The sequence below is a fragment of the Ammospiza nelsoni genome, chromosome 11 (genome assembly GCF_027579445.1).
Source record: "Ammospiza nelsoni isolate bAmmNel1 chromosome 11, bAmmNel1.pri, whole genome shotgun sequence".
In the NCBI taxonomy this organism is placed as follows: Eukaryota; Metazoa; Chordata; class Aves; order Passeriformes; family Passerellidae; genus Ammospiza; species Ammospiza nelsoni.
The window spans coordinates 8,700,711-8,728,504 of record NC_080643.1 but is presented as its reverse complement, the minus strand read 5'-3'; the positions used below and the strand labels follow the sequence as shown (position 1 = coordinate 8,728,504).

At 50.4% G+C, this 27,794-nt stretch overlaps 1 protein-coding gene across 4 annotated transcripts; it reads right to left on the bottom strand.

The window, feature by feature from the left end:
• Positions 1-74: 74 nt before the first annotated feature.
• FAM107A (family with sequence similarity 107 member A) lies at positions 75-27,541 on the bottom strand. Of its 4 annotated transcripts, none has more exons than XM_059480415.1 (5): positions 27,394-27,541; positions 16,479-16,542; positions 6,955-7,129; positions 3,773-3,929; positions 75-3,385 (listed from the first exon to the last, which is right to left on the bottom strand). In XM_059480415.1, the coding sequence occupies exons 1-5, from the start codon at positions 27,415-27,417 to the stop codon at positions 3,263-3,265; spliced, it is 543 nt and encodes a 180-aa protein (XP_059336398.1). In that variant the 5' UTR covers positions 27,418-27,541; the 3' UTR covers positions 75-3,262. The 4 variants fall into 4 exon arrangements, with proteins under 4 accessions (XP_059336398.1, XP_059336399.1, XP_059336400.1 ...); XM_059480416.1 differs by having other exon boundaries at positions 75-3,370; XM_059480417.1 differs by lacking the exons at positions 16,479-16,542; positions 27,394-27,541 and adding an exon at positions 15,161-15,356.
• Positions 27,542-27,794: the final 253 nt, after the last annotated feature.

Below are 27,794 nucleotides of genomic sequence, written 5' to 3'. Positions count from 1 at the left end.
TGCAGATGATGCAAAGAGCTCAGTGATGAGTGAGTTAACACAACATTAATAAAGGAATTGGTGTCAGACTTCACTGTTTTTTATGTTCATTTAGTTTATTTGGCTGTTGTCTGTTTGTATCCTTGGAGCTTTTTCAGTTCCTTGTGGAAAAGAGCAAAATATACAATCATCATTTAGTTTATTTCTTCAGAAGTGTCCACATTAAACAGTGAGTTAATTCAGCAGAGGTGTATCACATATAGTTTAATATAAATTTATAAACACCAACACAGAATACAGACTATATACCACATAACCAACATACACAGTGCAAAAAACTGTCTTCCGTCAATACTCTGATAATCTGTACCTTCTGGATACACCGGTTTTATTCAGGAACATGCTTTAGAAGCATAGGGAAAAAAATTAATGCAAAAGAAATAGAGACACAAAGATAGCCCAAAATCTTCCTGGTGATACCTACACTGATTTTTTAGGGTGCCGTCTCCTCACTGCTGTTCCATGAAGCTCAAGAGCATTGGGGAAAGCTGTACAGGCTCTGTGTCTGAGCCCAGCTGGGGGTTATCAGTTCAGAGGGGTGAGCAGAGCTGTGCTGGAAAATGCTGTGATGTTTAAGCCAGTACTTCAGCAGTGAAAGGATCATTTCCCATGTGCCTGGAGCTCTGGTCAGGGCTGAAGCTCTGCCTGCCCTGCTGTGTGCCCCAGGCACTGCCTGTGCTGGCTGTCCCTGCTGCTGTGTCCCAGCTCACAGCCTGTGGGGTCCTGGTGGGCAGCTGGGTCGGGGCTTTCTGCTGTCTCCCCACTGCTGGGAGGATTTCTTGTGACTCTGCTAGCCCAGCCTGAGTTAGGACAGTGTCACCCAGCCCTCCCTCACCCTTTGGGACCTCTGCTGGAAATGACCCAGACACCCCCAGCCACAATGACTGTGTTGTGTGCAGCCCCTCTCTGTGCTTGGTGGACAAAGGGAGACACTTTGATTTATTTTTCCCCTCCAGGTAATATTTGAATACTTTAGAAGAGCAGCAAAATCCTTTCTGCCTCTTCACTGCTGACCTTACTGGATGGCTCCCACCCAAGGACTTGCATAAATGCCCCTGTCCCAGGCAGGGAGAGCTGATACCATGGATTTCACTGGGGCATATGGAGCGACAGATTGCCTCTCCTGGAGTGCATTTCCATCCGTGGCAAAATTACAAATTAATTTGCTGAATTTTTTGGAGCTCTTTGATCAAGGTTACTTAATCTGTGCCATAACTTCTCACAAAACCTCAGCACAGTAATTCTGGCTAGTTACTTACACTGATGTTACCTATGGAGTATCATGCAGCACTGTTTACAGCTATATACAAGCATCCTTAGCAACAGTTTTTTGTCCTCGGAGAAATTTGGCTTTTTTTTCCCTGTGAAAAAATACTGGATGCTGCTTCTTTCTTATGGTTTTAATCATAACCTGTATAAAAAGCTTCACAGTTGGAAAGGCTGTTAATAGATCCTTTCAAATTTTGTTTGACCCATAGTGACAATATGCAATATGGATTTCTGAAATAAAATCATGTTTAGAACAAGCATGTGAGCAAGGGCTTTAAAAACTACAGCAGAGTCAGTGCCATGGGATGGGATGCTCAAGGATTGAGGCTGAGTTAAGGGCTTTTACAGGCCAGTCTGTCACAGAAGCTCCATAGCTGTGTCACTGCTCTTGACACGTGATGTGGCTCAGATGTTTTACTCAAGCTGCCAGGTCAAGCAGCAGCCCTCTGAAATGAAGCATCCCACTGCACCAGGAGACTAGAGAATGGGTTAGTAACTTTTTTATAAATATGTATAAATGCCCAGTTTCCCTTAAGTTACATAGAGATCCACTGAGGATGTGGATGATAAATGTTGATTACCCAGGTATTACCTGCCCAGCTGACGAGTTCTGCTGAGGCTGTTCAGGAGCCAGTGTCCAAAGGCAGTCGGTGAGTTTTGCTGTTCAGGCTTTGTATCAGGGTTGGTGTGAGAAGCAAGAAGCTGAGATATTCCTGAAAACACATTTCTAGCTCTAGGTGTGGATATCCCAGGGCACAGGTGCCCTGTAAGTGTGACAGGCTCTGTCCAAACATGGTGCAGATGCACCATCCACCTCAGCCTGGCTACACCAGCAGCAAGAAGAAACTTTGCAAAGTGGCAACTGCAATGAGGCAGCTCTGACCTCAGGAAAAGGGGATGAGAAGCACTGACAAGTGGTTCTGCATCAGGACCTACATGCCCTGTACCCCCTGGTGCCCACAGGTACCACAGGGTGGTTAACAGGAAGCCTGGCACCCGTGGGACGTGACCACATCACCCCCTCTCCATCACAGGGCATTTCTGGTGGGTCCCTATGGTAGCACATGCTCAGCTGCTGGGAGAGAGGATGAAGCTCAGAAGTGCAGGGGCAAGAAGCTGTTTGTCTGTCTGTCTGTCTGTCTGCATCCACAGGGATCTGCTGTCTGGTCACTGCACACTTCCATGGACACCTGTGCTGGGAACACTCAGTGTTTGCTTTCTGCACAGAGCATTTGCCTTCCACCTGGGGAGTTGATGGAACAGCCCAATGTATTTTCTGCCTCATCATGGAACTGCCTAAAAAGCCACTTTGAAATGGCTGAAATGGTGTCTAAAGGTGCTTGTGAAGTACAGCTGCACCTGCCTGTGCTGCTCTGGTTAGGGCACACAGAGGTTGGTATTTCTGATGGTACAGGTGTGCTTGCTGAGACACACAGCTTGACTGGCACACTGGTGCAAAGCCAGTGACCCTTGGGGAAGCCACTATGGTCACTTGGGCTGTTCTCAGTAATACACAGATTGTCCCTTTTAGTTACCAGGTTTCTAGGAGGCTTTCCAGAGCTGCAGCTGCCCTCTTGTCCCCTTGTGCCTGGCAAATCTGCCTCCACAGAGAAGCAGGAGTCCCCCAAACTGTTCCTACATGGACTTCCCTGTTTGAAATATTCACTGTGACTCTAGAGTTAACCAAGAGTTAGCTGGTGGTTAGTGTGCACCCACAGTCTGGGGGGGAAATAACCATTCTCTCTGCATCCACTTGTGTGAGTACTTTGGTGAATACTGCACTTTTCCCACAGTGATTCCCTCTGGTCTGGGAAAACCTTTTCTGTGCCTTCTACTGGAGCAAGTGTTAATAACTGCAAGAAGCCCCAATGTTGTGGCTGGGAATGTCCACCATGTACAGAGATTTCAGTGGGGGTGTTGGCCTTGGCAGGATCCCTTTGGGTTTTGGCAGAAGCTATGCTGCTTTCTCGCCCCCTGTCACCGTTGATGTTCTTCTCAGGTTTTCCTTGACTTTAATGAATTCTGGTGCATGGTCTTCCTGCTTCTCCTGCTCCTTCTCCAGCTGTAAGAAAGAATTCTTTGTGCACATGAAAAGACAAAAGGACATCAACTACATTAAAACACAAGGTTTCATTATTGCTGGGTCCAGTTATTATTGCCCAAAGCAGTTTATTATTCCCCATGCAGTTTAGGGTGCTTTGAACTGGGGAAAAAACCCATGGACATTGTGTGGGATCCAGAGGAGACCCAGGGTGAGTGGTGTGCAGTGGGGTCCTGGGTGAAGTGGTAGATCCCATTGTGGGGATGGGAGTGCTGCAGCTGTGTTGGGCAGCAGTGGAAGATGTACATTGTATGGAGGGGTAGCAGTGCTATAGCTTGGGTTGAGCCTCAGCCCACCCACCTCCCCTGTGCCTTGTGTCAGGTGGTTGGGTTAAGCCAAGGATGGCTGAGAGCTCAGTTCTACCTGATCCAGCCTCTGGTGCCTCTTTAATAGCTCTTTTTCAAAAGGAGACTGCAATTTCTTTGCCTCTTCCTCTTCTTTCTTCTGCTTGATGAGCAGGTCTCGCCGGCGGTGCTCGAGCACTCGCTGCAGCTCTGGCTTGCTGTCCACACCCAAACCTCTGTGGATAAAAAGCAGATAAATGAGAGCCAGAGCATCTACACCTGGGGAGTAACCACTGCCAGCCTGGCACCCCAAAACTTGTCTTGGCCCTAAGTGGAAACACGGGAGACCTGTGTTCCATGAGATCCATGGGAGATCCATGAACCAGCCTTGACCCACAAATCCATCCATAAGTTTTGAGGGCATTTGATGGTGCCTTGGGCTGCCTGCTTGGGGTGGGCACATGTTGCTGTTCGTGTATGGCACGTTTGGTGCTGGAAGTTCGTCTGATCCCATTGCACGGGGGTACCAGAGCTTTCTGTGTTGGGTGTGGAAAAGGAACCTTCCACAGGCTCCTGCTGTTAGTGGTTTTAGCGTGAAGATTCAGCGGCGCTGAGAACATGTGCAATAATGACGATTCTTTTCCCACCAGCAGGGGTAGTCATTGGGCTGCAGTAATTGTCCTGGCGGCTCCTTCCTCCCCGCGCTTCCCATCTGAAGCTCGGAAGCTTTGCTTCATCTGAAGCTTTGCTTCGGAGCTGAGGGCCGACGATCCCCCTGCTGACATGGATAGCTGAGGATCAAGAGGCCAGAATGAACTGTCCTTTCCTTCTGGAAGCCAGAGGATTTGCTGATGGCACAGTGCCTGACTCCCCTTTGGCCACCTGATGCATCTCAGGTGAGCCCCTGTTCTGTGAGGGGGGGGATCACGGGAAAGGAGACACAGCAGGGCCATGCAGGCAGGGCATAAATGTGTGGCAAAGAGATAGAAGGTGTTCCCCGAACAAATTTCAGAAATCTCACACTTTGGATATTGCCATACCTGAAGCAGTTATGGGTTGTTTGGTTTCCCTGTGGGTGCAGGTCTGTGTTGAGAGAGGAGGGCACCTCCCCATGCCTGTGCTAAGGGCTTGCCCAGGGTGCCCTGGGCTGGGAGTGCTGTTCATGTAAAGCTCCTCCTCAGCACCAGAAGGTTGGCTGGTTTTGGCCAAGGCTGTTTGAAAGTAGAGGCATCAAACCCCGTGGGCTGTGGATTTCTTGGCAGGATAGCGGGTGCTGAGGTGGTACCTCACATCATGAGAGGCTGAACTGGCAGGAGAGAGGAACCACCCTCTCCAGGTGCAGCAAACCTCTGCACTGTCACTGCATGGCTGGGGCTCAGTGCTTGCATCCTTCCAGTACCACTTTTAATGATACTTCCTATTGTAATTTCTTTTTTTTTGCTTAATGACAGGACAAAGTTCACAGCAACATCAGTGAAGGCAGCCATAGCCTTGGCCCCAGAGCTTTCATCATGCTTTTTGAAGCAGGAACAATTTGGATGCTGCAAAATTGCTTTTCCCAAGGCTTGAGAAGGAAAACCTGCTTTGGCTTGCTGGAGACACAGCTTGTAATGTTGCTTGTAGATTTGTTACTATTCTTTGATTTAATCAGCCTGTGTTAGTGCCCAGAGGTGTTGAGTAAGATAAGGATTTTGTTACACAAGCTGCTGATTTCAGTTGCTTCTCCCTGCTGCTTGAGGGGGAAAAACCAACCAAAGCAGAAACAGGAGCAGGTCATAATTCCTTCTCTCTCCCCTTCTCCCCTCTCTCCCTCAATGGTAATATTTACCAGGAAGCAAAACTGGTAGATTTGAGAGTGACAAGAAACCAGCAACAATGGACTACTTTTTGCAGTAAGGTTTGTTTCACGTATTTGCTGAAAAATACATGGGAGGTCAGAGCCAGAACAGGTTTAAACTGATGCTTGAGAGGGGCCACATGAGTAGGTGGTGCAGGATGCCTGTGCTGGAGCTGCCTCCTGCCAGTACAGGTGCCACATGTGGCTGTGACACCGTGGCAGGCACAGAGCTGGAACACAAAGAGCAAACACTTTGTGTTTGCCACTGTGATCTGGTGCTGCAGGGTCTGCACCTCCCTCACTGCCATTCCTCTCTGATGCTTCCGTTCCATCATGGTTAGACTGGAACAATGCTCTGTGAGGTCAGACAGTGCTGGTAGGTGACCCTTTAAACTGGGCAGTATCACTAGGGAGGAGATGGTCACTCTCAAGCCAGAGACTTTTAAAAATATCTGGCTGGTATAGTGACATCTGAGAAAGGTCCCTGTAATTCTTCTGATTCTGGGAAAATCAAATCAAACCCAAGCCCAGCCAGTGCCAGTATTGATTAATGCACCCTGCTGGCAGGCTTGATTGTTCACTGAATTAATATCCGTGTCTGCTTCTTGTGATGGCTGCAGTCCTTTAGAACAGAGGCTGTGCTCCTTTTAATTAGGCAGCCAAAGAGCTATTGTGTCAAGGTATTTCAGGGTGTTCAGAAAATGTCAATAAAAAGCCAGCAGACTTTTTGTTGTGCTTAAAAGCCTCTGAGCCAAATATGATTTTGTTGCACTGACGTTCAGACAGTTGCCACAATGGAATGATGTAGTTGTAGGTTCTTGATCATTGGAATGGTTTTCCTGATGTTGTATCTGTACCCCCAAAGAGTTAAATTGGGGTGAAGGGGTAGGAAGTCAGGAATAGGAATTCTAGCCTGTCTTTCCCCATTTGATATTTAGGGAGTTGCTGAGTAGCCTTGTGCAGATGATCTCACTCTGCTGCTACCTCAGCTTTCAGTGGCTGCATCCAGCCTGCACCTCTTCCTGCCTTTGGATTGACCTTCAAGTGCACAGGAATGCTGTGCATTGCTGGGGACTTGGCAGATCAGTGACAGAGACAGAAAAACCAGAAAACCTCCAAGGGACACCAAAAAGGGGCTGCAGGGATGCCCTGCATCTTCCAGTGCTTGTGACTCTAAAAAGTGCCAGCCAATGCTTCAGGATGGCAGAGTGTGGGCTTTTTGTTCTATTTTTGTAAAATAAATGGTCACATCAGGGAAAAGAGGAAAGGATGCAGCCAAAGAGGAGAAGACACTGTGTTTGCAAGTGAGGGGATTTATCCTGCTGTTCCAGCTTGCACTCTGTCACTGGCTCCTGTGCCTCAGCTCCTCTGACAGCTCAGCACCTCTTGGGCTGCTCCAGTGGCAGGCTGCAACCTCCCCTTACCTTTTGTGGTTCATCAGCAGCTCCCTGTGCAGCTCTTGATGGCTCTTCGAGGCTTTTACAGGATTTAGGAGCTTTTTAGGTTTGATGAGGTCTGGGTTTCCATCTATGTAGTCTGGGTGAGTCAGGATATTCCCACCATCTGGTCGCTCCCGCTGTATTTCCGTGTACATCGATGCTGGAAGAAAAAATGAGGTGTTTGCATGAGAAGTCTCACCCTGCTTGGTGTGAGAACCCCAGGAAAGACAGAGGAGAGGAGCTGCTGTTTGTCCTGGCTGCTTGACACCATGTCAGTGTCACAGTGCATGTGCTTCCATGTGCTGGTGTGGGATTTTTAGAGGTTTTAAAAAATACTCCCTTCGAGTCGTTGATGAGACTCATATTAATTAAATCACTTAAATTACTTGCCAGCCACTCACTTCAGTGGTTGCAAGAATTTAGTGCCAAGGATTAATTAATGCAAGATAGATCTAAGTAAAACTGGAAGCAGCCATGGGTGTAGACTGTGTTGAGCTGCTGCTTTGGGCGTTCTGGATGGGGTTGTTGGTCCCATAGCACAAGGGGATGCTGTGGGATTTAAGGGGCTTCTGAAGAAGTCCTGCTGTATCTGAAACCTCTTGTCAAGGAAAGATTTTACTGATAACCTGCTGACCTATTAATCAGGATTGAGTCCAGTGCCAAGAAAAGCATCTTTCGCCCATGCAGCCTGTGATCATGCTGCAATAATTTGTATGTTCTGGATGTAAGAACAAGAGCCCACTGTTTTGGAAGGAATGGCAGCTTGGATTTCAGGCAAATCACAGGGCATGCTCACTGCTGGTGTTTTCCAATTCCTTTACATTTTCTCTTTACAAAAAACTCCTACACAGAGTGAGTGCAAAGCACAAGTTGTAAGACAAACTGCATGTGGTGGGCTGTGTCTTTAAATGAGAAGCACAGTAGGTCTGCCTCCAATTACTCAGTGTATGGTCTAATCAGGTGCTCAGAAAGAGCAATTTATTCCTGACTATTCATTTGAACAATTTGGAAGTTTACCAGCAAAACCCAAAAAAGTCCCAGGAAAAGGGTGTAGGCAGCTTCATGTATTTAAGTGTCTCATTATTACAGCATTTTTTGAGGCCTACTGTGAAGTTATATGGGTTGATGGAGCTGGAAGAAAAACAGTTGTTCAGTAATGTTGCCTCTTTCTTTTATTTCAATCTCATGTATAAAAGGAACAAAACCTTTTTAAAAGAGAAATCAATAAAAAAAGCCAAGAGAAAGCAGGCTAGGCCATTCTTTCACAGTCAGTAAGTACTTAAAAATGTGAAGTGGATTGCAATCAAACAAAATTGTGTAAGGAATAATACTGCTGAAGAAAAGATTCAATATCAAACAACTTCTCATTGAATGTTAACGTGGCCAGTGCCCTACTGCTTTGGGAACAAAGGCAAACAAATCAGAGCCCATTACAGGAGTGTAATTGGGGTGAATAGTTCGGTGAATATTTAGAGGGTGCTTGGAAGCTGCAACCAGTGATTTTTTGTATCACATTATTTTCTCTAGGATCACACATCACTGCTGGCAGAAGGGAAGGTGGTGTGCTTTGATGTTTGGTGGCAAGTGCCAGGCTGACTCAAACCCTTGCAGGGCTGGACTCCCCAGGCTGAAACTGGGAGCTCAGCTTTGCCTTCCAGAGAGATGCAGGGACTGAAGAAGGGTTAAGGCAGTGCAATTTCATGGCTAATTTTTGTTAGATGAAAGCCAGGTTTGGAACAATGAGAAAATATATCAGATTTTCACTGGGGTAAAATGGCTTCATTTTTTTCTTGTATTTCTCTTTTTTTTTTTTCCTTTCTCCACAGAAGAGGCAGACAAAAGACAAGGAAGGAAAGAAGGTACAAAAACAAAGGTTTGTTTTGGCATGAATGAAGTGGTTAACCTCCTATTTCAAATGGCAAAGCTATGTCTTCATTTTCCAAACAAAAATGTGTCTCCATGGAGTAACTTCAATAAAATGCCAGGTGTTTTTAATGGAAACACAGGTTTTGGAAGCTGTGCTAATAGACTGGGCTCAATGTCACCTTGTCATTCCACTGCCCTTTCCTGCTGTTGCTGTGTAGTCCAGAGCTGCCTCCAGTGACACAGATGCCCACAGTTGCTTGTGTGTTGGTACCAAGTCCTGATGCCTGTCAGGAGAAGGGTTGGGACATGTCCCTCCTGGATTTTCTATCTCAAATCCACTTGATGTGCTCTGCTATGGGACAATGCTGTGAGTAGCGAGCATGGAAGGATTATGCAGCCAACCAAGCCTGAAGGACCCACCTGAGTGTGTAAATGGCTGAAACTCAAGTGGCTTTGGTATTTTCCTCTGGACCAATTAGCTCTTGGGTCCTGTTGCTAAGCTGTGCTAGCTCTTGGGGCACTGGTGCAGCACTGCTATTTATTAAATACTGTTTTCCTCTGCCTCCATGATGTATGGTTTTCCTTTTGCAACTCAGGACTAGGAGTCCCTTCTTCCCTACCCCCAGACCCAGATCCTTGGAGATTTGCTTGAGCAGATTTTCTTTCCCCACATCCACACAGGTCCAGCACCTAGCAATGCATACACATGGAATGGTGTCATCCAGTCCTTCAGTCTTGTGGTGTTTCCCCAGACACCCAGGATCATCAGGGAAGGGCCCCCCTTCTGTCTTATGCAGCATTTTGTGGGAGCACTGTGGTGAGCCTGGAGGTTTTGGATGGGCTAATGTGGTTATTTCCAGATTGCAGTAATCTAACACTGCATGACTGAAAGAGCAATTTATCAACCTATTTCCTGAAGGCAGATAGGGAACTTTCCCCTTAAACTAGTACAAATTAAGAGAAAAACTGGGAAGGAAGGAGTGGGAGGAACTGATGGAAGCTTTTTCTGGGCTGGTTCTGTTGAACCAGCATGTGAAAGTCCTCATGAGGACTGCAGTTTGCCTCAATAAACTGTGGGGGCCAGGACACAGCAGGTACCTCTGTGCTTGGTTTTCATGGCACTAAATGTACCTAGGAGTGTGCAGAAACCCACCTCGAGGGTTTGGCTTCCCGTGGGTGTCTGTACTGCTGCCCTGGGGACAAAGTCAAAGCCCTGACTGGGACTGGAAGGAGCCTTGAACCTCTCTACAAGAATTTAAACCTTCAGAAGCCCTCAGCCTGAACAATTCAAGGAATGTCTTCATTTACACTGAGCAGAAAAATGAGAATATAAAAATACTGGCATGTCTGGAGCACAGCTTGGGGCCATGCTGAGGGTAAGGATGGGGCATCCTTTCTTTGCAGGTTGGCAAATAGGAGCCAGTGCAAAATGTTTGTCAGGGAGTAGATCTATCATCTCTGAGACCTGAGGTAATGCATGTCCATGTAACACAGACAGAGTGCTATCAGGCTGCTTTTTGTCATTATTTATGGTGCTGGAGGTGTAAATCAAGCCAGGTCTCTGCAGTGGATTTACAGCAGGATGTCTGTTTTTGCATGATTCAGCTGCAGATCAATGAACAAGGCTCTGCCCTGGCACCTCGTGGCCAGCATCATAAATCAGCAAAAAGTGTTGGACATTTTTATTTTGTTCTTTGCAAGATACAAACAAAAAACCACACGTGGATGTTAATACCCCCTGCTGTCTAAGGAAGACAATGTGACCTTTTAAATAGGTCTGCTTTGGAGTGTTGTTTATAAAAAGTAACTCTGTTTGCTTCAAAAACTCAGGTCTTTGCTTATTTTTAGGTATTTTCCCTTTCCTCATTTCTAGAAGCTCAAAGCTTTCTAGGGAATATGTGTTTCCAGCTGCTTTTCTTTAGAAAAAAGCAAGACTGCCAGGATGAGGATGCCAGGGCCCCTGGCAGGTACTTGGCCATCACACATGGAGTTATCTCCTCTCTCAACCATAGTGTGAAACGAGCCTCCAGTCTCTATTAGTTTTTCAGGAGACCACACAGGGAATTTTCAGCATCTTTGAGGTGCCCCAGGGAGCAGACACCCTCCTGCCCCAGGGTGTGGGACTGACTGGAGGAGAAAAGTGACATTTTAATATCTTGTTCTGTTCTGACCTAAAGAAAAGCCCAAATTCCTGCTCGGACCACCTGGAAGCACTTATAAATCCCCCAGTTCCTGGGAGAGGTGCAACAAAATCATCACTCTGCAATCCTGGGACAAAATTTTTCCACTTCTGACTATGCTCAGCCACAATCTTTCTGGGAAACAGGATATCAGGCAGCTTTGGTGCAGCAGTAAATACTTTTGAAAGCATGAATGCTGCAAATTTACATTAAATATGCTCTACTAGGAGTGTAAAACAGGGTGTGCTGCTTGAGGTGCTAAGTGGTTTTAGTGCAGCCCCCCAGAACAAGGAGCAAGGTTTTAGCCTGCTCCTGGAGAAGAGGAGGAGGGAGAGGACTGGCTCATGCCCAAGGACAGGCACTGGACATGAGGGTTTGGCCACAGCTGGAGCTGGGCTATGCTTCCTTTGGCTGCTGCTGCTTTTTGGTTTTCCCTCACAAGGAGGAGATGCCCTTCACAGAGCATTTATTTAGGATTAAGCAATTTGTCTCCTGGTGGTGGATTGCTGTGTGAGCCTCTCTGTGTCAGGGCTGTGCACTGCTGCTGGCAGCCTGTGCCACCTTCCTGTGGGATGGAAATAATCCCCAGGAATGTTAGAGGGATTAACAGTCCTGGAAAGGGCAGGTAACCTGAGGGATGCAGCTCTGCTTAGGCTGCCTGCATGGCTACAGCTGTTCTTTACAAGGGAAAAACGAAACAGGTTGGAAGTGGAGTTAATCCATAGCTGTTGGATTTAGAAAGCTGCAGAGTGGAGATCTGGGGTCCTGCCCAGCACCTGTCAACCTGCACCTGTACAGGACAGCAGCTGCTTTTTGCAGGTTTCTATGTTAAATGCCTGACTTGTGTTTTGCCAAGGTCTCCTGACATCCTGCCCCCTGTGACATCTCGTTTTTCCCCTGCCCATCCCTCAGCCCTTTCCCATGCCACCTGCATCCTTAAACTGCAAAGCTGTCAGTGCTGCCTTCTGCAGCACAGGTCAGTGTTCAACTTCAGCTGGAATCTAGAAAGCAAATGTGGTTCACAGTGTTTTATTTCTGCTGTCTGTGTCATCTGAGAACTGAACTAGAGCATCTCAGAAGAGTTTTTCCAATAGGGCCAGATGATTACCAAACTGCTTTTGTTAAAAATATTGGATTGGCATCCATTTCTGGGCAGATAATGGGCCTTTGTGTAATGCCACCCATGTAAAAACAGTGAGAAGGCATTATTCTGGGAATGGGATCTGCACTCAGGGGACATTGCTGCTGTAACCTTGTGAGACCCTGTCACTTGGTAGAAGGGACAAAGCTGGGCAAAAACCTCAGGATGTCCAGGGTCAGAGCCCTGGATCTGGGTTTGTAAAACCCCTGATCCAAGAGACCACTTCCTGAGCAGAAATGATCACTTACAACTGTGGTTACAGGGAAAAACCTCTGGTTTTCTGGATGCCCAGGATTTATTTATGGATGAGTCTTTTTTAAAGAACCAAGAAATTAATGAAGGGCTGCTGACAGCAGCTGGTCATACACGTCCTGCAAGCCAGGCAGCTGCAAAACCAACACAGCAGTGTGGGCCAGCAGAGCGAGTTTAAAGCTATTTACACAAGTAGCCTGAGCCTGGGGGCTAATGCAGGTTTCTGACACTTTTAACTGCAGATGGGGGGGAAACCATCCCTTTTCTGAGCCTCAGACCCGAACAGCACCCAGTCCCTGGGAACCCTCTTTTCCTCAGGGTGAGAGAGCTGTCCCTCACCCCTCTTGGGAAGGCTCAGAGGAGCAGGGCCTGCCCTCACTTCCCACAAGAGTTTGCATGTGCAGGTGGAGGTGTGTGGGATCTTTAAACCAGCCTCTGTTACTTTTAAACTCTTGTATGCTTCTCTGTTAACCAAAACTTAACTTTTTTTTTTTCATTTTAGAGTATGAACTTTCTGTCAATGCATTTCCAGTGTCTGAAGTGCAGCTGGAGTTTGCCTCTACAGCTTTTCTTGTGAGAGAGTAATGGCAGAAGAGGTCATGCTATATGTTAAGTCCTACAAAGAATGAAGCTGAAAGTTTGTCATTGGTTTTGGATTCTTCATTGATGGCACTTGCTAATTTGCATGATTTTTCTAACATTAATTAGCTGAATTTTAAAAATACAGAATAGGTGGGGTTGGCAGAATGGGAAAGAATTCCATGTCGGTTTCTGAAAGCCCCAAAGCTTTGTCTGATGTCAGCAGCTTTCAGATGTGCACCTGCATTGTAGAGGATCATCTGCCGGGGGACAGGAGGTTTGGCCTCAAAGTTGGGCACTTGTTTAGGAAGCCCCTTTTGCATGGTTGGTGGATTCAGGGCAGAGGGAGGTACCTGGATGTGGGGGCAGCTTGATGGGGAGGCTCACAGTGCCTGGATACCCACAAAATGTGCCTTTATCACCCCAGTAATCCGTGTGCTGCTGTTACAACAACCTGGAACAAAATACCTGTAATTCACAGCAGCCTAATGACTGCTGTGGCTTACTGCCCTGGAGATGGAGGATGGTGATATTAATAATGATACTAATAATAATAATGATAATAATAGTAATAATGTGAGCCCAAAGATTGGCAGATGTTAAACATTACCCTCCCTGGGTGTGATGGCAGCAGCTCCCACCCTCACTGTGATTTTCCTCTCCTCTGGCTCCAGCTGTGCCAGAGCTCCTCATACCAATGGAGCTGGCACGCTCCCCTGAGCTTGTCACCAGGCGACCGTGCCTCTGATAAATGATAGGTGTGTTCTGGGAAGGAGTCAAAGAGCTTTTGTCTGCTTTTAATCTATAGTTTTAAATAATTAAGCAAGGCTAATTCTGGTATTTATAATGCAATAGGGTGAGTGTAACTCGATGTGGCTGCTGTGGGAAGCAGTTCCCAGCTATCAAGTGGCTGCCTCGGGGCAGCAGGCGCTCACACCCCAGGTCCCCTTGTCTCCACTCAGCCTTGACGGTCAGAAATAAACCCCACGGGGTCACAAGGTCAGAAAAGGAGAGAAAACCCTGATGGAAATGTAAAACAGGGCTGGGGGACACATCCCTGCAGCTCCCAGCACTGCTGCCACGTGTCACCACTGCTCCTACCTCTGTGTCTCTGCTGAGCACATGCTGGGGATGGGGCTGCTCACCTGTACAGCCAGCGCTCCCCTCCAGTACAGCCAGTGTTCTCTCACTGGTGCAGCCAGTTTATCCCCAGTCTCTCCAGTTTGTCCCCAGTCCTGCTTGCCCTTGCTGAGCCCCTGCCAGCACCGCAGCCCCAGCCCCCAGGGCTGGGTCCCCATTTGCACCAGCTCTGCACCTGCCTAAGGGAGCACAGATTGGTCACACATTGTCACCGGCCATCACCCCAAAGGTAAAGGACTCTGAATGTCACCATGGTCATCTGCTGAACTTTGCATTCATGCACATGGGTTTAGAAGAGAGAAATCCCACCAGGTCTGAGGCTTGCCCAGCATTCTGGCATGTAGAAGTTACCAGTTGGAAATGCTTGTTATTGTCAGGCAGCAGCAAGAGCCTCTCTGCTGGCAGGCAGGACTGGGTGTGCTGGTTAATTATTTCCTGTAATTACCTTGGACTGTGATAAGCAAAGATAGCAAGGCTGGGATCGTACTCTGTTAGCAATCAACAAGATTGTCCCATGCCTTTTACAAGCAGCGTGTGGAACACTGGTTTAGTTTTGTTTGACAGTGGCAGATGCTTAGCAGTCCCCCTTGACAATGATAAACTTAGTTTTAATATCTCACCAAATATTTGCTCTGCACATTTGCCTGCCAATGACAGAGATGCACATCAATCAGTAATGAATGCTTCAAGTTAGTTCAAAGGTATTTTGTTAAATAGAGAAAATATCCTCCCATGTTGATTTGTAGGGATTGCGTTAGTCCCCTCTCCAGCCCAGTGCCTTTTCCAGGAAGGTCTGAATTGCAGGATGGGTATTCTAAGGGAACTTCTTGTGAGATATGGAAAGGCAGAAACAGAAGGGCAGCTTCTCAAACAGCTACAGAAGTGTTAAAGTAGCATGATATGGCCAATAAAATTAAAGCCGGGTCCCAAGTCAGCTGTGTACGCAGTGCAGAGCAATCCCAGGGGGTGAAGCAGCCCGTCCCCATAGAAGGGAGTGCAGGAGAAGCGGGGATCCCCGGGGCCCGGCCCTTACCTGATTTGCGCAGAGATGCCCGGGGCAGCCCGGGGGGCAGGTGCTGCCCTGTGCCCCACGACATGGAGCTGCTGCTGCTGCTGCTGCTGCTGCCCCGGCAGTCACCCGTGTGCTTTTGGCCGCTCCAAGGCAGTGCCCGGCTCCTGCCGGGCCCGTGCGCTGGCAGCAGGGACACAAGGTGACGTGGAGGTGGCAGCTGGTCCCTCCCTGCTGCTCCTGCCACCCTCCGGGACCTCCCGAGCTCGGCTGGCAGCAGCCGCCGGCCTAGCTCGCTCCTCGGTGCCGCCCTGAGAACTTCTCCCCTCGGCTCCTCGCTGTGCGAAGGTGCTTTGCCAGCGCAGGTGGAGGCGCTGATCCTTTCCCTCCCCAGAGCAAAGAGCTCTGTGCGTGCCCGGGCACCGAGCTGCTGCTCGGCACAGCCGCTGCTGCTGGAGGAGAGGTCGTGTCCCTGCTCGTGTCCCTGCTCCACCGAGGACCAATTCTCCTCAGCGTGCCTTAACCACGCTCCTGGAGAAATCAGATCGCCCCAGAGGAAGCCGCACGCCCACTCTCTTTAGCAACCACTGCAACAGCCAAGCCGGCACCAGGGCAACCGCTCCAGCTATCGTGATTATTCCCTGGCATGTTGCAACACCCTGCCATCCACCAAGCGCTGCACGGCCCCGGGGAAAGGGCTGAGAGAGGGACAAGCAGCTCCTACACGGGGCCACGGCGTCCTGGTGGCATCAGAGCTCCTGTGATGCCACAGCAGCTGCCCTATGTCCCATGCTGTTAGAGGCAGCCCCTGCCTGAGCTGGGCTTCTTGTCTCCATCATTACCATGGCTGGAAGGTGCCATGGTGGCTGCCCCTGAATTGACACAGCTTGGGAAACCAAAGGCTGCAAAGGTGGGGGAGACGAAGGGGTTAAACCACTCCAGCGACTCCTTTTGGCTCTTCAAAGGGTTTTAGTGTCCCAGGCCCAGGAGGGTCAGGGATGAAGCAAAACCATTTCCGCACAGAGGAAGGGCATAGGGAAGGCTGGGGGAACCACTGGGGTGCCCAGTGACCTTCACACTCTGTGGCACCCGAGGGTGTATTGTCCAGGCCATGTCCTGCCCAGACACTCCTGGCCCTGTGAAGGACTGGAGGAAGAAGCCAGGTTCTCACCAACACAGGGGTGCTCTTTCACTGGCACCTTTCCACAGTTTGCACCTCTCCACATCCCAACATTTCCCCCATCCCAGCCAAGGGCTCAGCAGCACCAGGGGTGAGCCGAAGCCCCAGCCCCTCCCAGTTTGCCTCCAAAGCTGAGGGTCAGCATGGGCTGCTGGCACTCACCTGAACTGCCACTCCCTGGCTTCTTGCTTCCACCTGGGCCCTTGGACTGAAGGGAATATTCTTTCTGGAAGAAAAGACAAGAGAGAAATGAGAAAAGACTGTACATGTATTGCTCTATCACAGGAAATGAAACATAGGAGAAGTTGCCAGTCCTTTGCTACCAGAGACTAAAAAAGAAAATCACTATTATTTTTAACCTCCTGACCAGGAGCTGTTCAGTTTAAATGACATGGGGCCTCAGATGCAGGAGAGGAGAGGCAGGCTGGTCCTTACTCCAGTGTGTGTGGTGTGCCTGTGTGCTTGTGAGTGCAGTCTGTCTGACCTGTCCAGCTGTGGATTACTCACAGGCAGGGTTTGGAAAGACCCCACACAGCTTTTGCACCTAAACCAAGGCTGTGACAAAGGAGAGGCCTTTAAGTGGAGAGGTTGTGCAGTTTTTCTGTTCAAGCTGTGATCTCACAGCCCATCTGTGCCCCACGAGATCTTCATGGCACAACAGACTCCCCTCACATCATGCATTGTCCTGTGGCCTGGCTGCTCATTGCACACTCCAAAAATACCATTTGGCTCAATTTGAATGGAAAAGGAAATGGATACACATCTGTGCTTTTCCCCCTGGGTCACTTTGAACAAGTTTCAGGTCTGTGAGTTCACTGGAGATGTGTCAAAGGGGGAAAAGAGCATTGATCTAAGCCTGTTTTGAGCTCCCAAGGAAGTGTGGTTATGGCTGGTGGATGTGGGAGTGGAAAACGGCTGTGATCCATCAACATCTGCTTTTAACTGAGTAAAATCAGAAAAAGGCCAGCTAAATTTTCTGGATATATTTCTGATGCACCCTGGTGCCTGACCAGCTTGCACATCTGGGCTCCTCTCCTGAGCCAAGGGACTTTTCATGGCAAAGCTCTTTTCCTGGGAGCTCCCTGCAGAACAGTTCTCTTTGCTATCTAAATTAGTAAGAACTCCCCCTGTGCTCCTGTGCCTTTGAGATGAACAAAAAGCCTTTGTGCTGCCCCTGCAGCTCCATGAAGGTTACTTTGTGGGGGTGGTTGATTGCTGGCTGAGATTTATCTGGAGTGGCTCCTGCAGACAATGAGTTGCATCATTCACCGGCTGCCCTGTGTGTCTTAGGAAGTGGCTCCATGTCCTAGGAGAAGGTGACACAGGGAGCTCATTCCAGCATCACCCATCTCCTGTACATGGGATGGCCCCGTGTGGCTGGGAATGCTGCAGGGGTTTGGGGAGGGAATCTTTGGGGGCATCACCCCAGAGGAGCGAGCCCATGGTGTCCCTGAGTCAGCAGCTGGCACACCCAGGCAGTTCTGGCATGGCTCTGGGATAGCTCTGGAACAACTCTTTGACATGTGTGGCACAGAGGGCTCATCCCTTGGGACTTGGGATGCTGGAGGAATAACATGGTTTTCTTGTTCAGTGTGCATGTAAAGAGAAAATAATGCTGCACCTGGAGTATCACTGGTGGGTGGCTGTATGGTTATTAATAAATACTGGAAACAGGAAAATGGTTCTGGAGGAGCCCACAGCCAGGTTCTTGTTACCAGGGCTGTTCATTAGATGGACTTCTAGCTGCTGAGTTACTGTGTTAGTGATGTTGGCTGCTGGCTATCATCTCTTAAACCAATTGCTGTGGCACCAGGAGCTTTCTGGTGTGGACATGTCTCCTGTGTATTAAAAAACCCCAGATGTGTCACGCCAGTTCCCAACAGTAACCCTGGCCCTGCCTGGATGTGCAGTGCTGCCCACTGATAGGAGTGCAGTGACAGTGACAGTGTGTGCCTGCTGAGGAGCCTGGCTGCAGCTGTGAGAGAGCAAAAGCTCTGCCTGGATTTTATTAAATCTCCACTCTCAGCCCTCTCAGCAGGGTTGGGATGGCAACATCACTGCCATCAGGCTCCCAATGTGCAGACAAAACTTTGCTCTGCTCAAGTCACCCAGGCTGGACTCAGAGGCAGACAGCATTTCACCTCCTGCTGCAGGGAGGCCCTGGAGGCTGGTTAAACATTTTCTCTGCTGAGTTAATGCTTGATTTGGGCTGAGGTGCTGCTGGTGGTGCTAGGGACTGGCTGTGCAGCCCAGCCTGCCCTCCCACCCTGTGGCACCAGCTCCCAGCACAAACTCTGTGCAATGCCAGTACAGCCTCACAAGTCATGCTGGTTGCACTGTGCTGGTGACCTTGGTGGTGCAAAGCCAAAGGCAGGGGATGTGTAGGCTGGTCAGGCCATGCTGGGTACCCTGTCACCTCTTGGCACAGGCTGGTTGGTAACACACTCCTGCTAATCTCCACTTGAGCCATTAGTGTATTTGCTGAGCAGGACAGCTTCTCCTTGCACCTCCCCAGCTCCCCAGGGCAGTTAATGATTGCCCAGGTGATGGAGACTTTTGCCTGCTCCCTATGGGGCAAAGCAGGGTATGGCACCAAGTCCCCAGCCAGCTGAGGGACAGGTGTTACAGTCAGAGGCTTTAATTTGTCACAGTGAGGGCTCAGATGGGGAGTTTGTGTTGCAGTAAGTGGGCAGAAAATGCCTGCTATTTCCCAAACCCTTGTATTTCTGTGTGAAAACCACTTCTGTGTGCAGTGTGACTGCATCTTGCCAGGAGTGAGAAGCAGTAATAAAATCTAGTGTCAGTAACACTGTGCCCCTCTGCAGCTGAGCAGAACAGTCCTGGAGACATTGCTGAAGGGACCTGCAGGCAGCTCCTCCTGCCTGGGATCCCCATCCTGCTCTGACCATGTCAGTGAGGACAGCCACTGTTTCAGCTGGAATTAGCCTGCTGATTAAGTGGGTTAAATCCCACAAAGCAACAACACAAGGTATAAATAGTAAGTAGTTCCATGCTTTATATGCACTACTCTGTGTTTCCCAAACATCCTGGGCACTTCTGTGTCCTGGCAGGACTGTTCCTGGCCTTGACTTGGATGCACAGCAGAGCTGTAAATCTCTGGAGGCAATATCACAGGCATGGGCTGCTTTGAACCACCAGCTCTAACCCCAGCCCTCCTCCCTGGCTCCCCACTAGGGGACTGCAATGCTCCTACTGGACCTTAAAGCCAGCCAATTTGAATAAACCATTAATCAGTGCTATTTGTCCCACGTGTGGGTGCTGTGGTGTTTACTTGTAGCAGAGCTGACAGTAATTTTGGACTCTGTGCTCTGACAAAGGAGGGAAAAGAGCCGTCAGCATGGTCAGAGTGCCAGCCATGGAGAGGGTGATGAGAATGGCTTCAGGCAGGTTCAGATCAATACAGCTGCCATTAAGAGGCAGTATCAGAGCATTTGTATTGCACTATAGCCAAAGTCTGAGCTAATGAATTAGGTAAGAAATGGCTGCAATCTGATCAGGGTGATAAAGACGAATAAAAGTGGGCAAAATGTCACTTGGGCTGATGTGACTTCAGGTCACAACCCACAGGTCTGGTTTGTGAGAGAGACACCATTAACAGGGTTAGATGTTGCTCAAGCTATTTAGGAGTAGATGGACTCAGAGAAAGGTACTTTGTCCCTAAGGTGCTGTGACAGCTCCTGACATCGGTGTGCAATTAATGACCACATCCATTGATTAATATAGTCTTATTGCTGAAGCCAGAGACTTTGAAAGGAGTTGTCATGACCTGGAACAAGGTTCATTGATGCCTGGGAGACCGAAACCAGCATTTCTGTTTGTGATGAAGCCACAAAACCTGTGACTTAGAGGTTAACTAAACTGTTCTCTACCATTACTTTTGATTAGCCCCAAATACCTTTTGCTGTTTTCGGTGCTCTGTATGAAAACATCTTGTATGTTTTCATATGCCCCTGGACTCTGAGATGCCATCTGAGCTGATCTTGCCCAAATCTCCTGTGCTATTGCTGAATTTTGGTCTATCTCTGCTCATTTGCAGCAGCTGGGACTGATCCAGAGACATCAATGAAGTCATCCACTGGAAGGAACTTTAGAGGATTAGTAAGACTTTTTCCCATCTGTGATGTCAGTGCACAAAAATCTGTCAGCTCCATTGTTTTGCTGCAAAGTCCTGCCATGTGAGGTGCTGAGGCTGGTTTGATTCAGCAAGCTGGGGCTCGTGTTTGCTGGGATGACACTGTGAAAATCAGCAGCACAGCCCAATGCCTCACACTGCTGCTAATTCCCTGAAGGCCAAAGGAAGTGCTGCAGTTTGGATGAATTGCCAAAATTTCTCGAGAGCTAGGAAAGGCAGTGTGACACCCTGGAGCTTGCAGACTGGTTGTGCCTTGCTGGTGGTGGTCAGGGTGAAGCTGCTCTCAGGATTATTGTGAGAAACTGCAGGTTCCTGTCTCTTGCAGAGGCAGAGCAGTGCCGGGTTTGGGAGGGTTCCTCCTTGGCAGGGAGCTTGACTGTGCACATTCCTGTGCTCCCAGCTCATTGTGGGACACTGCTGCTTTGGCAGGTTCTGCAGTTGGGAGGGGCAGCTCCCAGGAGTCGGTGTCCAGGCACATCCCATCATTCCTGGGCCAGCAGCTATAAAATCTGCTGCCACAGCACTGCCCTTGTCATGGCAGGGGCCTGGAAGCCACCACAGCATCCAGTCCATGCCTCAGCCCAGCCCCATCCCTGTCCTGTGCCCGTGTCCAGCCCTCCATGCACACCTGCCCAGAGGGAGCTGGCTTTTCAAACCAAGCTGGGCTTGTGTTACTCCTGGTCCCTGGCCACAACCATAGCTGATTTCACTATCATATTGCAAAGGACTCTAAGAAATATCAAGTTATTGGTGTAAGATTTCATTACTGGTCTTTTGACCTCTACAAGTCTGCAGCTTTTCTTGGGTTGACGTGAGCTGAGGGCAGATGCATGTGGCCACTCTCACGAGAGCAGCCAGCAGCCTCAAGGATATTTTGACCACAGGAATTTGTAAATTTGGGCTTGCAGAAGGGGATCAGGCTGAGGCTGACACTCCTCAGCTCCTATGCCAGTGACTGGGAGCAGCAGCCAGGTGGCCACTTTGCTGCCTAGTGGAGTAGAAAATTGTAAATGCTTCAGATAGTGCTTGGTGTTATTTTATTAATAAAGAACACACAATTTGACACAGATGAGTGCTGTGCTGACCCCTGCCTGCCTTTTTCACCAATGTCATTCTCCCTCCCAAATCCCTGTGGCCCCAGAAGGCAAGCACAGCCCTCCTGTGGTGTGAAAGCTGGCAAATCGAGTCACATCTCTCTGATTGTCAACAAAAAAGGGAAAAAAACCCCAAACAACTAAAGCAGGGAGGCAGCAGCATGGGGAGGGAGGCTTGCTGGAGCTGCCAGCCCTGGGGCAGGGAGCCTGCTGGAACTTCCCACCATGGCTGAGCTAACCCTGCTCCCAGCACACGGCTGGGGAGGTGGAATGTGACACACCAGAGCTCAGCAGAAAATTTCCTGCAGATTAATGAGAGCAATCAGTGGCAGGGCTCAGCCCCACAGCAGCCCCTGCACAAGGCTCATTTGTCAGCACTGGAGCTGACTGTGAAGGCTGACATCCCACTGAGAAGGGCACCAAGAGGCTCTTGGCACAAAGCAGGGCAGAGCACACACCGATGGACCAGCTGTTCTGCCTTGGTCCCCAAGGACATCCTCACTTCAGTTCAGTGCTTTTTAAATCTGGTCCCTTGCAAAGTGCAGAGCACACACCACCTCTGCATACCAGGACAAAGCCAAATTGTAGCCCTGTTCACTGCTGGAAATTCCTGTATTGCCCACCTCAGTGCTGTCAGCAGTGGTTAAAAGTTGTTGCTGCAATGGATGAACCATTTTTGATGTGTCTCAGGAGCTTATTCCTGCCCTGTACTGGAGATGTGATACCACTGCTGATTTGAAGGACTGCTCCACTATTTCTGGGGGTGCTGCTGATTGCACAGGAAGAACATCAGTCACTGGCACAAAAGGGATCCAACAGCTTTGGAGTGAATTGTTGTCATGCTGCAGAGAGACCATTAAGACACTCTAAAATGCCTTGAAGAATGTTGTTTTGCAAAAAGTGAGGCTTATGCCACATGATTAATAGGGAGAGTGTTTATTTCTGGCACAGTGTCATGCTGTCCTAGACCTGCCAGGCTGCAGTGGCATCATCACTCCATTTCTCAACTAGGGACCATATGTGAGGGGCCAAGGATAAGGCTGCCATCAGAAATGTGCTCTTATGACACCCCCTTGTTGGGCTCTTTACCTGCCCAGGGTCACTTCAATTGGTCCTTACCTTGGAAAAATGGAATTTGTGAAAAGCAAGGGCAGAAATGCCCCAGCAGCCCCAGGCAGTGCTGGTCAAAGCAGAGTGGGGTCTGACGCCTGCAGTGCCAGCTGGGTCCTGTGGGGAGGAGAGCCCAGGGGAAGGGGCCAAAAGGGAGGAGGTTTGGCTGCTGTCTGGGATGAGAGGCCACCTGCCAGGCTGCAGATGCCACCGTGGGCTGCAAATGGAGGAGGCAGAGGAGGAAGACATGAAGCATCCCTGTTAATGCAGGGTTCAGGAGGAGGCAGCAGATGCCACTTAACCCCCCAGGAGCAGAGTGAACCAGTGAAGCCTTTAATTACTTTAATCCATTTTTTATTTGAGGACTGCTGAGCCATCCCAGAGCCAGCTGCAGCATTTCCCATGCATTGCTGCTCTTGGTCTCCCCGTGAGCACATCGTGCACCTCCCTTCAGTCTGAGCCCTCTCCATGACTCCCGTGCAGCCCCAGTGCTGCAGCAGCATTAGCCAGTGTTGGATAACTCTGGCCTTGCCATGGAGGGGCTGGCAGCACACTCCTCTGTGTCCTGCCCAGCACCCCCACCCATGGATCAAACCCTAGTGCTGCTTGAAGGCAGAGTTTCAGCCTGGGCTAGCTGTGTCCAAGTGAGCTCCCTGTCTCACTGAGCCCATTTGAGCTCTCTCAGCACCAGAATGCCAGCCTGTTTGGAGGCAGGGAATGGGTGATGTTAGGTGTTGGAGCTGGTTTGCTGGTGCTGTCTGCATGCTTGGGATGGAGAAGTAAGAAATCAAGCTGTGGTCTCATTCTAGGAGCTGGAGCAGCCCCACTGTTTGAGTAATGAGTTTGGCCTCTGAGAGCTGGGTGCTACAGCATGTTATTCACTGCAAAAGGTACAAAAACCCAGAGCAGTGTCCCTACTTAGAGTCCCCATGTGTCACCACCTGTGGGACCTTAAAGGGTTGAAGAAAATGAAGGCAAGAGGCAGGATAAAGTCACTTTAGAGGGCTTCTGTGGAGGTTTTGGGCCTAGCCCTGGCCCAGCTCTCCCACTCTGGACTGTGCTGTGTCAGACAGATGACAGGACTTAGAGATGTTTGCTGTCTCATGGTGCAGAGCCATTATTTTCTGGGTGTGTGTTATTTTTGCCCAGAAATGGATTTTTTATCACTAATGTCCCCACTCCTGAGGCACTTTGGGACTTCACTGCTGTGCCTCTCATCTCTGCCCCCATAGCAAGGCTTGTTGCAGGCAGCACATGCAAACCCTTCTCCCCAGGAAGCTCAATGCTCAAGGACACCGACACATTGTGGTTCCTGGTTGCCGTCTGGTTTTTGGGTTGCTCCTGGGGCCAGTGCCACCAAACAGCCTTTGGCATTCTGTGGCTGTCAGTGGGATTTGCTCTGCTCAGGGGCCTTGGCACCTGCAGTCCCTCTTGCTGATGGGGAACAGCCCTGGAGCCCTGGGTGAGGGGGGGACAGCCAGGGCTGCAGTGTCACAGCAGGCAGGGTTGGTCCCTCGGAGGGATCTTGTGCTGCCCAGGCACAGGGACGTTTTCAAAGAGCTGGCAGGGACACTGGTTACCAGCCTTCTGAAATACTTGTCAGGGAGAGCCAGGAAAATCCCCCTGTGCCTGCTGCTCTGTGCAGTGTGATGGAGCACAGGTGTCCTAGCTCACTGCCTTGGAGAAATATTTCCTCCCAACTGAGAGGGGCTGCTGGACCATGGGACTTCTTGGGGGGTCACAAGGTGCTGTCTGTTTTAGATCTCTTTGTCCTTCTGTGGCACAGGCTAAAACACTTCTCTGGCCACACTGTGGGGATCCCTCACTAGTGGGGTGAATCATGGTTGTGGGGAAATCCCACCAGCAGCTCCCAGAAGTGCTTGTCCTGTCCTGCTCAGATGGAGGAGTTTTAAAGGGTGTTCTCAAAGCCCTGTTTTCAGCATGGGCAGCCAGGTGCTGTGGTTTGCCTGAACAAGCAGAGCCTCTCTCCCTGGCACTGGCGTGCTGCCTCTTGTTGTTCTAACCAGCCACAGAGCAAAGCTCCCTGCTCAGCAGCAGGGCTAATCCAGGCTCATCTGACATTAGTGTAAACTGACACTCTTGGGAATTTGGGGACAGAGAACTTTCCCTGGGGAAACAGCCACTATGCAAACTCTGCCTTGAGAAAATGTGGAGAAAAGAAGTGGAGAGGTGCAGGTGCCTGGGAACAACCTCCTCCTCTGCCACAGGGTCTGGAGCATCTGCCCTGGCACCCTGGGGATCTGCTGCTGGTGAGGCTGTGCTAGCAGATTATTTGAAGTATGTTTGCTGAGGTTAGAGGGATGTCAGCTTCACCAGTGGGGCAGAAGCCCTGCAGAGCAGAGGAATCAGCAGGGAACCATCACCAGCTCATCACACAATCAGCACCAGCTCTGCAGCATGCACGAACCAGCCTGTGGCAAAGTCCTTGCCTTCCCTTCAAGAGAAGGGCAGCCCAGCAAAATCTGTGTCTTGCTGGAGCCCTGCTGTTGGCTTGGGCCCACAGAACACTGGTGATAAGAGAACAAGGGTTTTTGGGACTAGATGCAGCCTTTTAAAGGAAAAATGTCCCTGGATTCATGCTGGCAGCCTTTCCGGTCCCTTTGTTGTGGAGCTGGGGATTGCCTTGCACTCCACAATCCACTACTGTAATCCCCTTGGAGTGCTGCTCTGGACTAAGCCTGAAAGAGGTGCAGCTGAGACTGCTAATGCAGGCTGTGCTGGCCAGGGGGCTGAGCCCTGCTCTGTGCTCCTTGTGAGTCCTTCTGGGCTGCTGCTGCTGACAGATGGGCTCAGCCCTGGCAGCTCCCTGAGCCCTGAGCTGTGCCTCAACTCCCTGAGCCCTGGTTCTGCAAGGGCTGGGGGAAGGGGAGCTTTCCTGGCACCTGGGCTCATCCTGCTCTTCAGGAGAGCTGGATCCTGCTGTTCACACCCACCCTGGAAAGGCAGCAGAAAGAGTTGTCTTGGTTTCATCTCCCATCAGCATCAGCCCAAGGGTAGAGGAGCAGGAGCTGCCAGTCAGACATCCCTGCTTGGTGCCAGCTGGGCAGTGGCACAGGCTTTTGTCAAGCCAGGCAACATTTGGGAGGCTGAAATGGGAGAGACATCTCTGACCTTTTGGTACCCATGAAAGTAAAACTGCCTCAGCTTTTAGGAGCTGCCAGGAAGCTGCAGAGCCCGAGCTCCCGGCAGCATTTCAAAGCCAGACCATTCAGTGCCGGGCTGTGGTGGGATCCTGGTGTTTCAGAGAGAGGGAACAGTGGGGAAAGCTGTCCAAAAGCAGTCTGGTCTGGTGGTCAGGAGGCAGGCAGGGGCTGCTTTGTATGCAGCGGGGCTTAGCTGGGTGGCACTGAGCCAAGCCTGACCTAACCAGCTTATTCCCTGCTTCCAGTAATGCCTCTGCAAATGTGCTGGGGCCTGAAGGTCAGGGCCACGTGAGCAGGGGCTGGGGATTAGCTGTGGGCAGAGCATGGCTCCTCCTGGGTGTGTGGTGGTCCTGAGCCATGGGAACAGCCAGGGCTCCTGTGTGTGCCAGAGCCAGCCTGGCCTCGGTGCCTGGGATGGGAGCTGGAGCAGCCAGGGGCTGGCTGGGAGCAGCACCTCCTGCACCTGGCACTTGCCAGAGCCCAGAAAAACAGATAAATGTTTACTAGTCCCACTTCAGCTCTGATTTTCCTTCTGGGTGTTGGTCTCACTGGCCACTGGGCTGCTTTTTCACATACTTGCCCTGCAAGGGTATCTAGCTTTGGTTTTGGAAGAAAGTCCAGCAAGTTGGCAAAATTCTGAAAAGTACTTTGTGCCTGTACCTCTGAAAACCACAGTCATGCTCAGCTGAGTGTGAAGGGTCCCTGCTGGGGCAAAGGGTCACTGCTGTTCCCATTCCAGTGAAGTTATTACCTAGTGTGGTGCATAAATATGTTTCTCTTAGAGCTCGAAGATGAGCTATGGAAGTCTTATTCCAGACAGGGCATTGCAACTGAGCGGGGATGATGCATCTCTAGGCACTGGTGTCATCAGCCATGGAAGCAAAACGACATGCAACATCCTCAGCACAGCCATCTCCAGGCACTCTGCAGGGCTCTGCCTCCATAAAACTGTTTCCATTTGGAGCTGTTTGACCTCCCTCCCCAGGGGATTTGGAGTACAGGGATACGCGGTTGGTGCTGTGGGACCAGGACCATCTCCAGCCACTCTGCAGGGCTCTGACTCCATAAATCTGTTTCAGTTTGGAGCTGTTTGACCTCTCTCCCCTGGGGATTTGGGATACACATTGGTGCTGTGGGACCCGGCCCAGCCCCTCCCTGCCCTGGGAAGGAGCTGGCACCAATTCTTCCCAGGCCAAGAAACACTCAGGGCTTGCTGTGCCCTGCATCTCAGGAGACATCCCAGAGGCTGCTGGAGGCATTCAGAACAAATCTGACACTTCTCCTCAGAGAACCAAACTTTGTCCGCCCTAAAGCCACGCTTGCCATGCTCTGATCCCCTCCTGGCTGTCCCGAAAGCCCCGGCAGACCCCGGGGTTGAGCCCATTAGCTGGAATTACTTAATCCGGCCCTGACGAGTGGGAGCGGGTCCGTCCCTTAATCCCGGGCTGCCAGCGGCACGCACGGGGCGGATGGAGCCCCACGTGAGCCGGGGGTGCCTTCTCCACCCCATCCCAGCCCATCCCAGCCCGAGCAGAGCCGCCCCGGTGCCCTGTTACCTTTTTGCCGTGCGAGGCCCCCATGGCGCGATGGCTCCGGCCCGGCCGCGGCCCCGGCGCTCCCCGCGGGCCCGGCCCCGTCACTGCCGGGGACAGCGGCGGCCCCGCTGCTCCCGGGCCCTCCGCGGCTGCTGCGGGAACACCGGCGTGAGATCCAGCCCGGCTGTGGCGGGCTCGGCTGGGAAAGCTCGCTTTTCCTCCCTTCTTCCAGCACGTGGAGAACTCATTTTCTTCATGCACCTAACGGCTGGCTCGCACCCAGGCTCTGCCCGGGCACAAAGGCAGCTTTCATGCTGTGGATGCCCGGTTTCTAAGCCGGGATCCGTATTTTGAGAGGCTGTGGAAGATTACGGTAATTGCACTTGACAGGGCAAGATGTCACAGGATGCGGATTCGCCCAG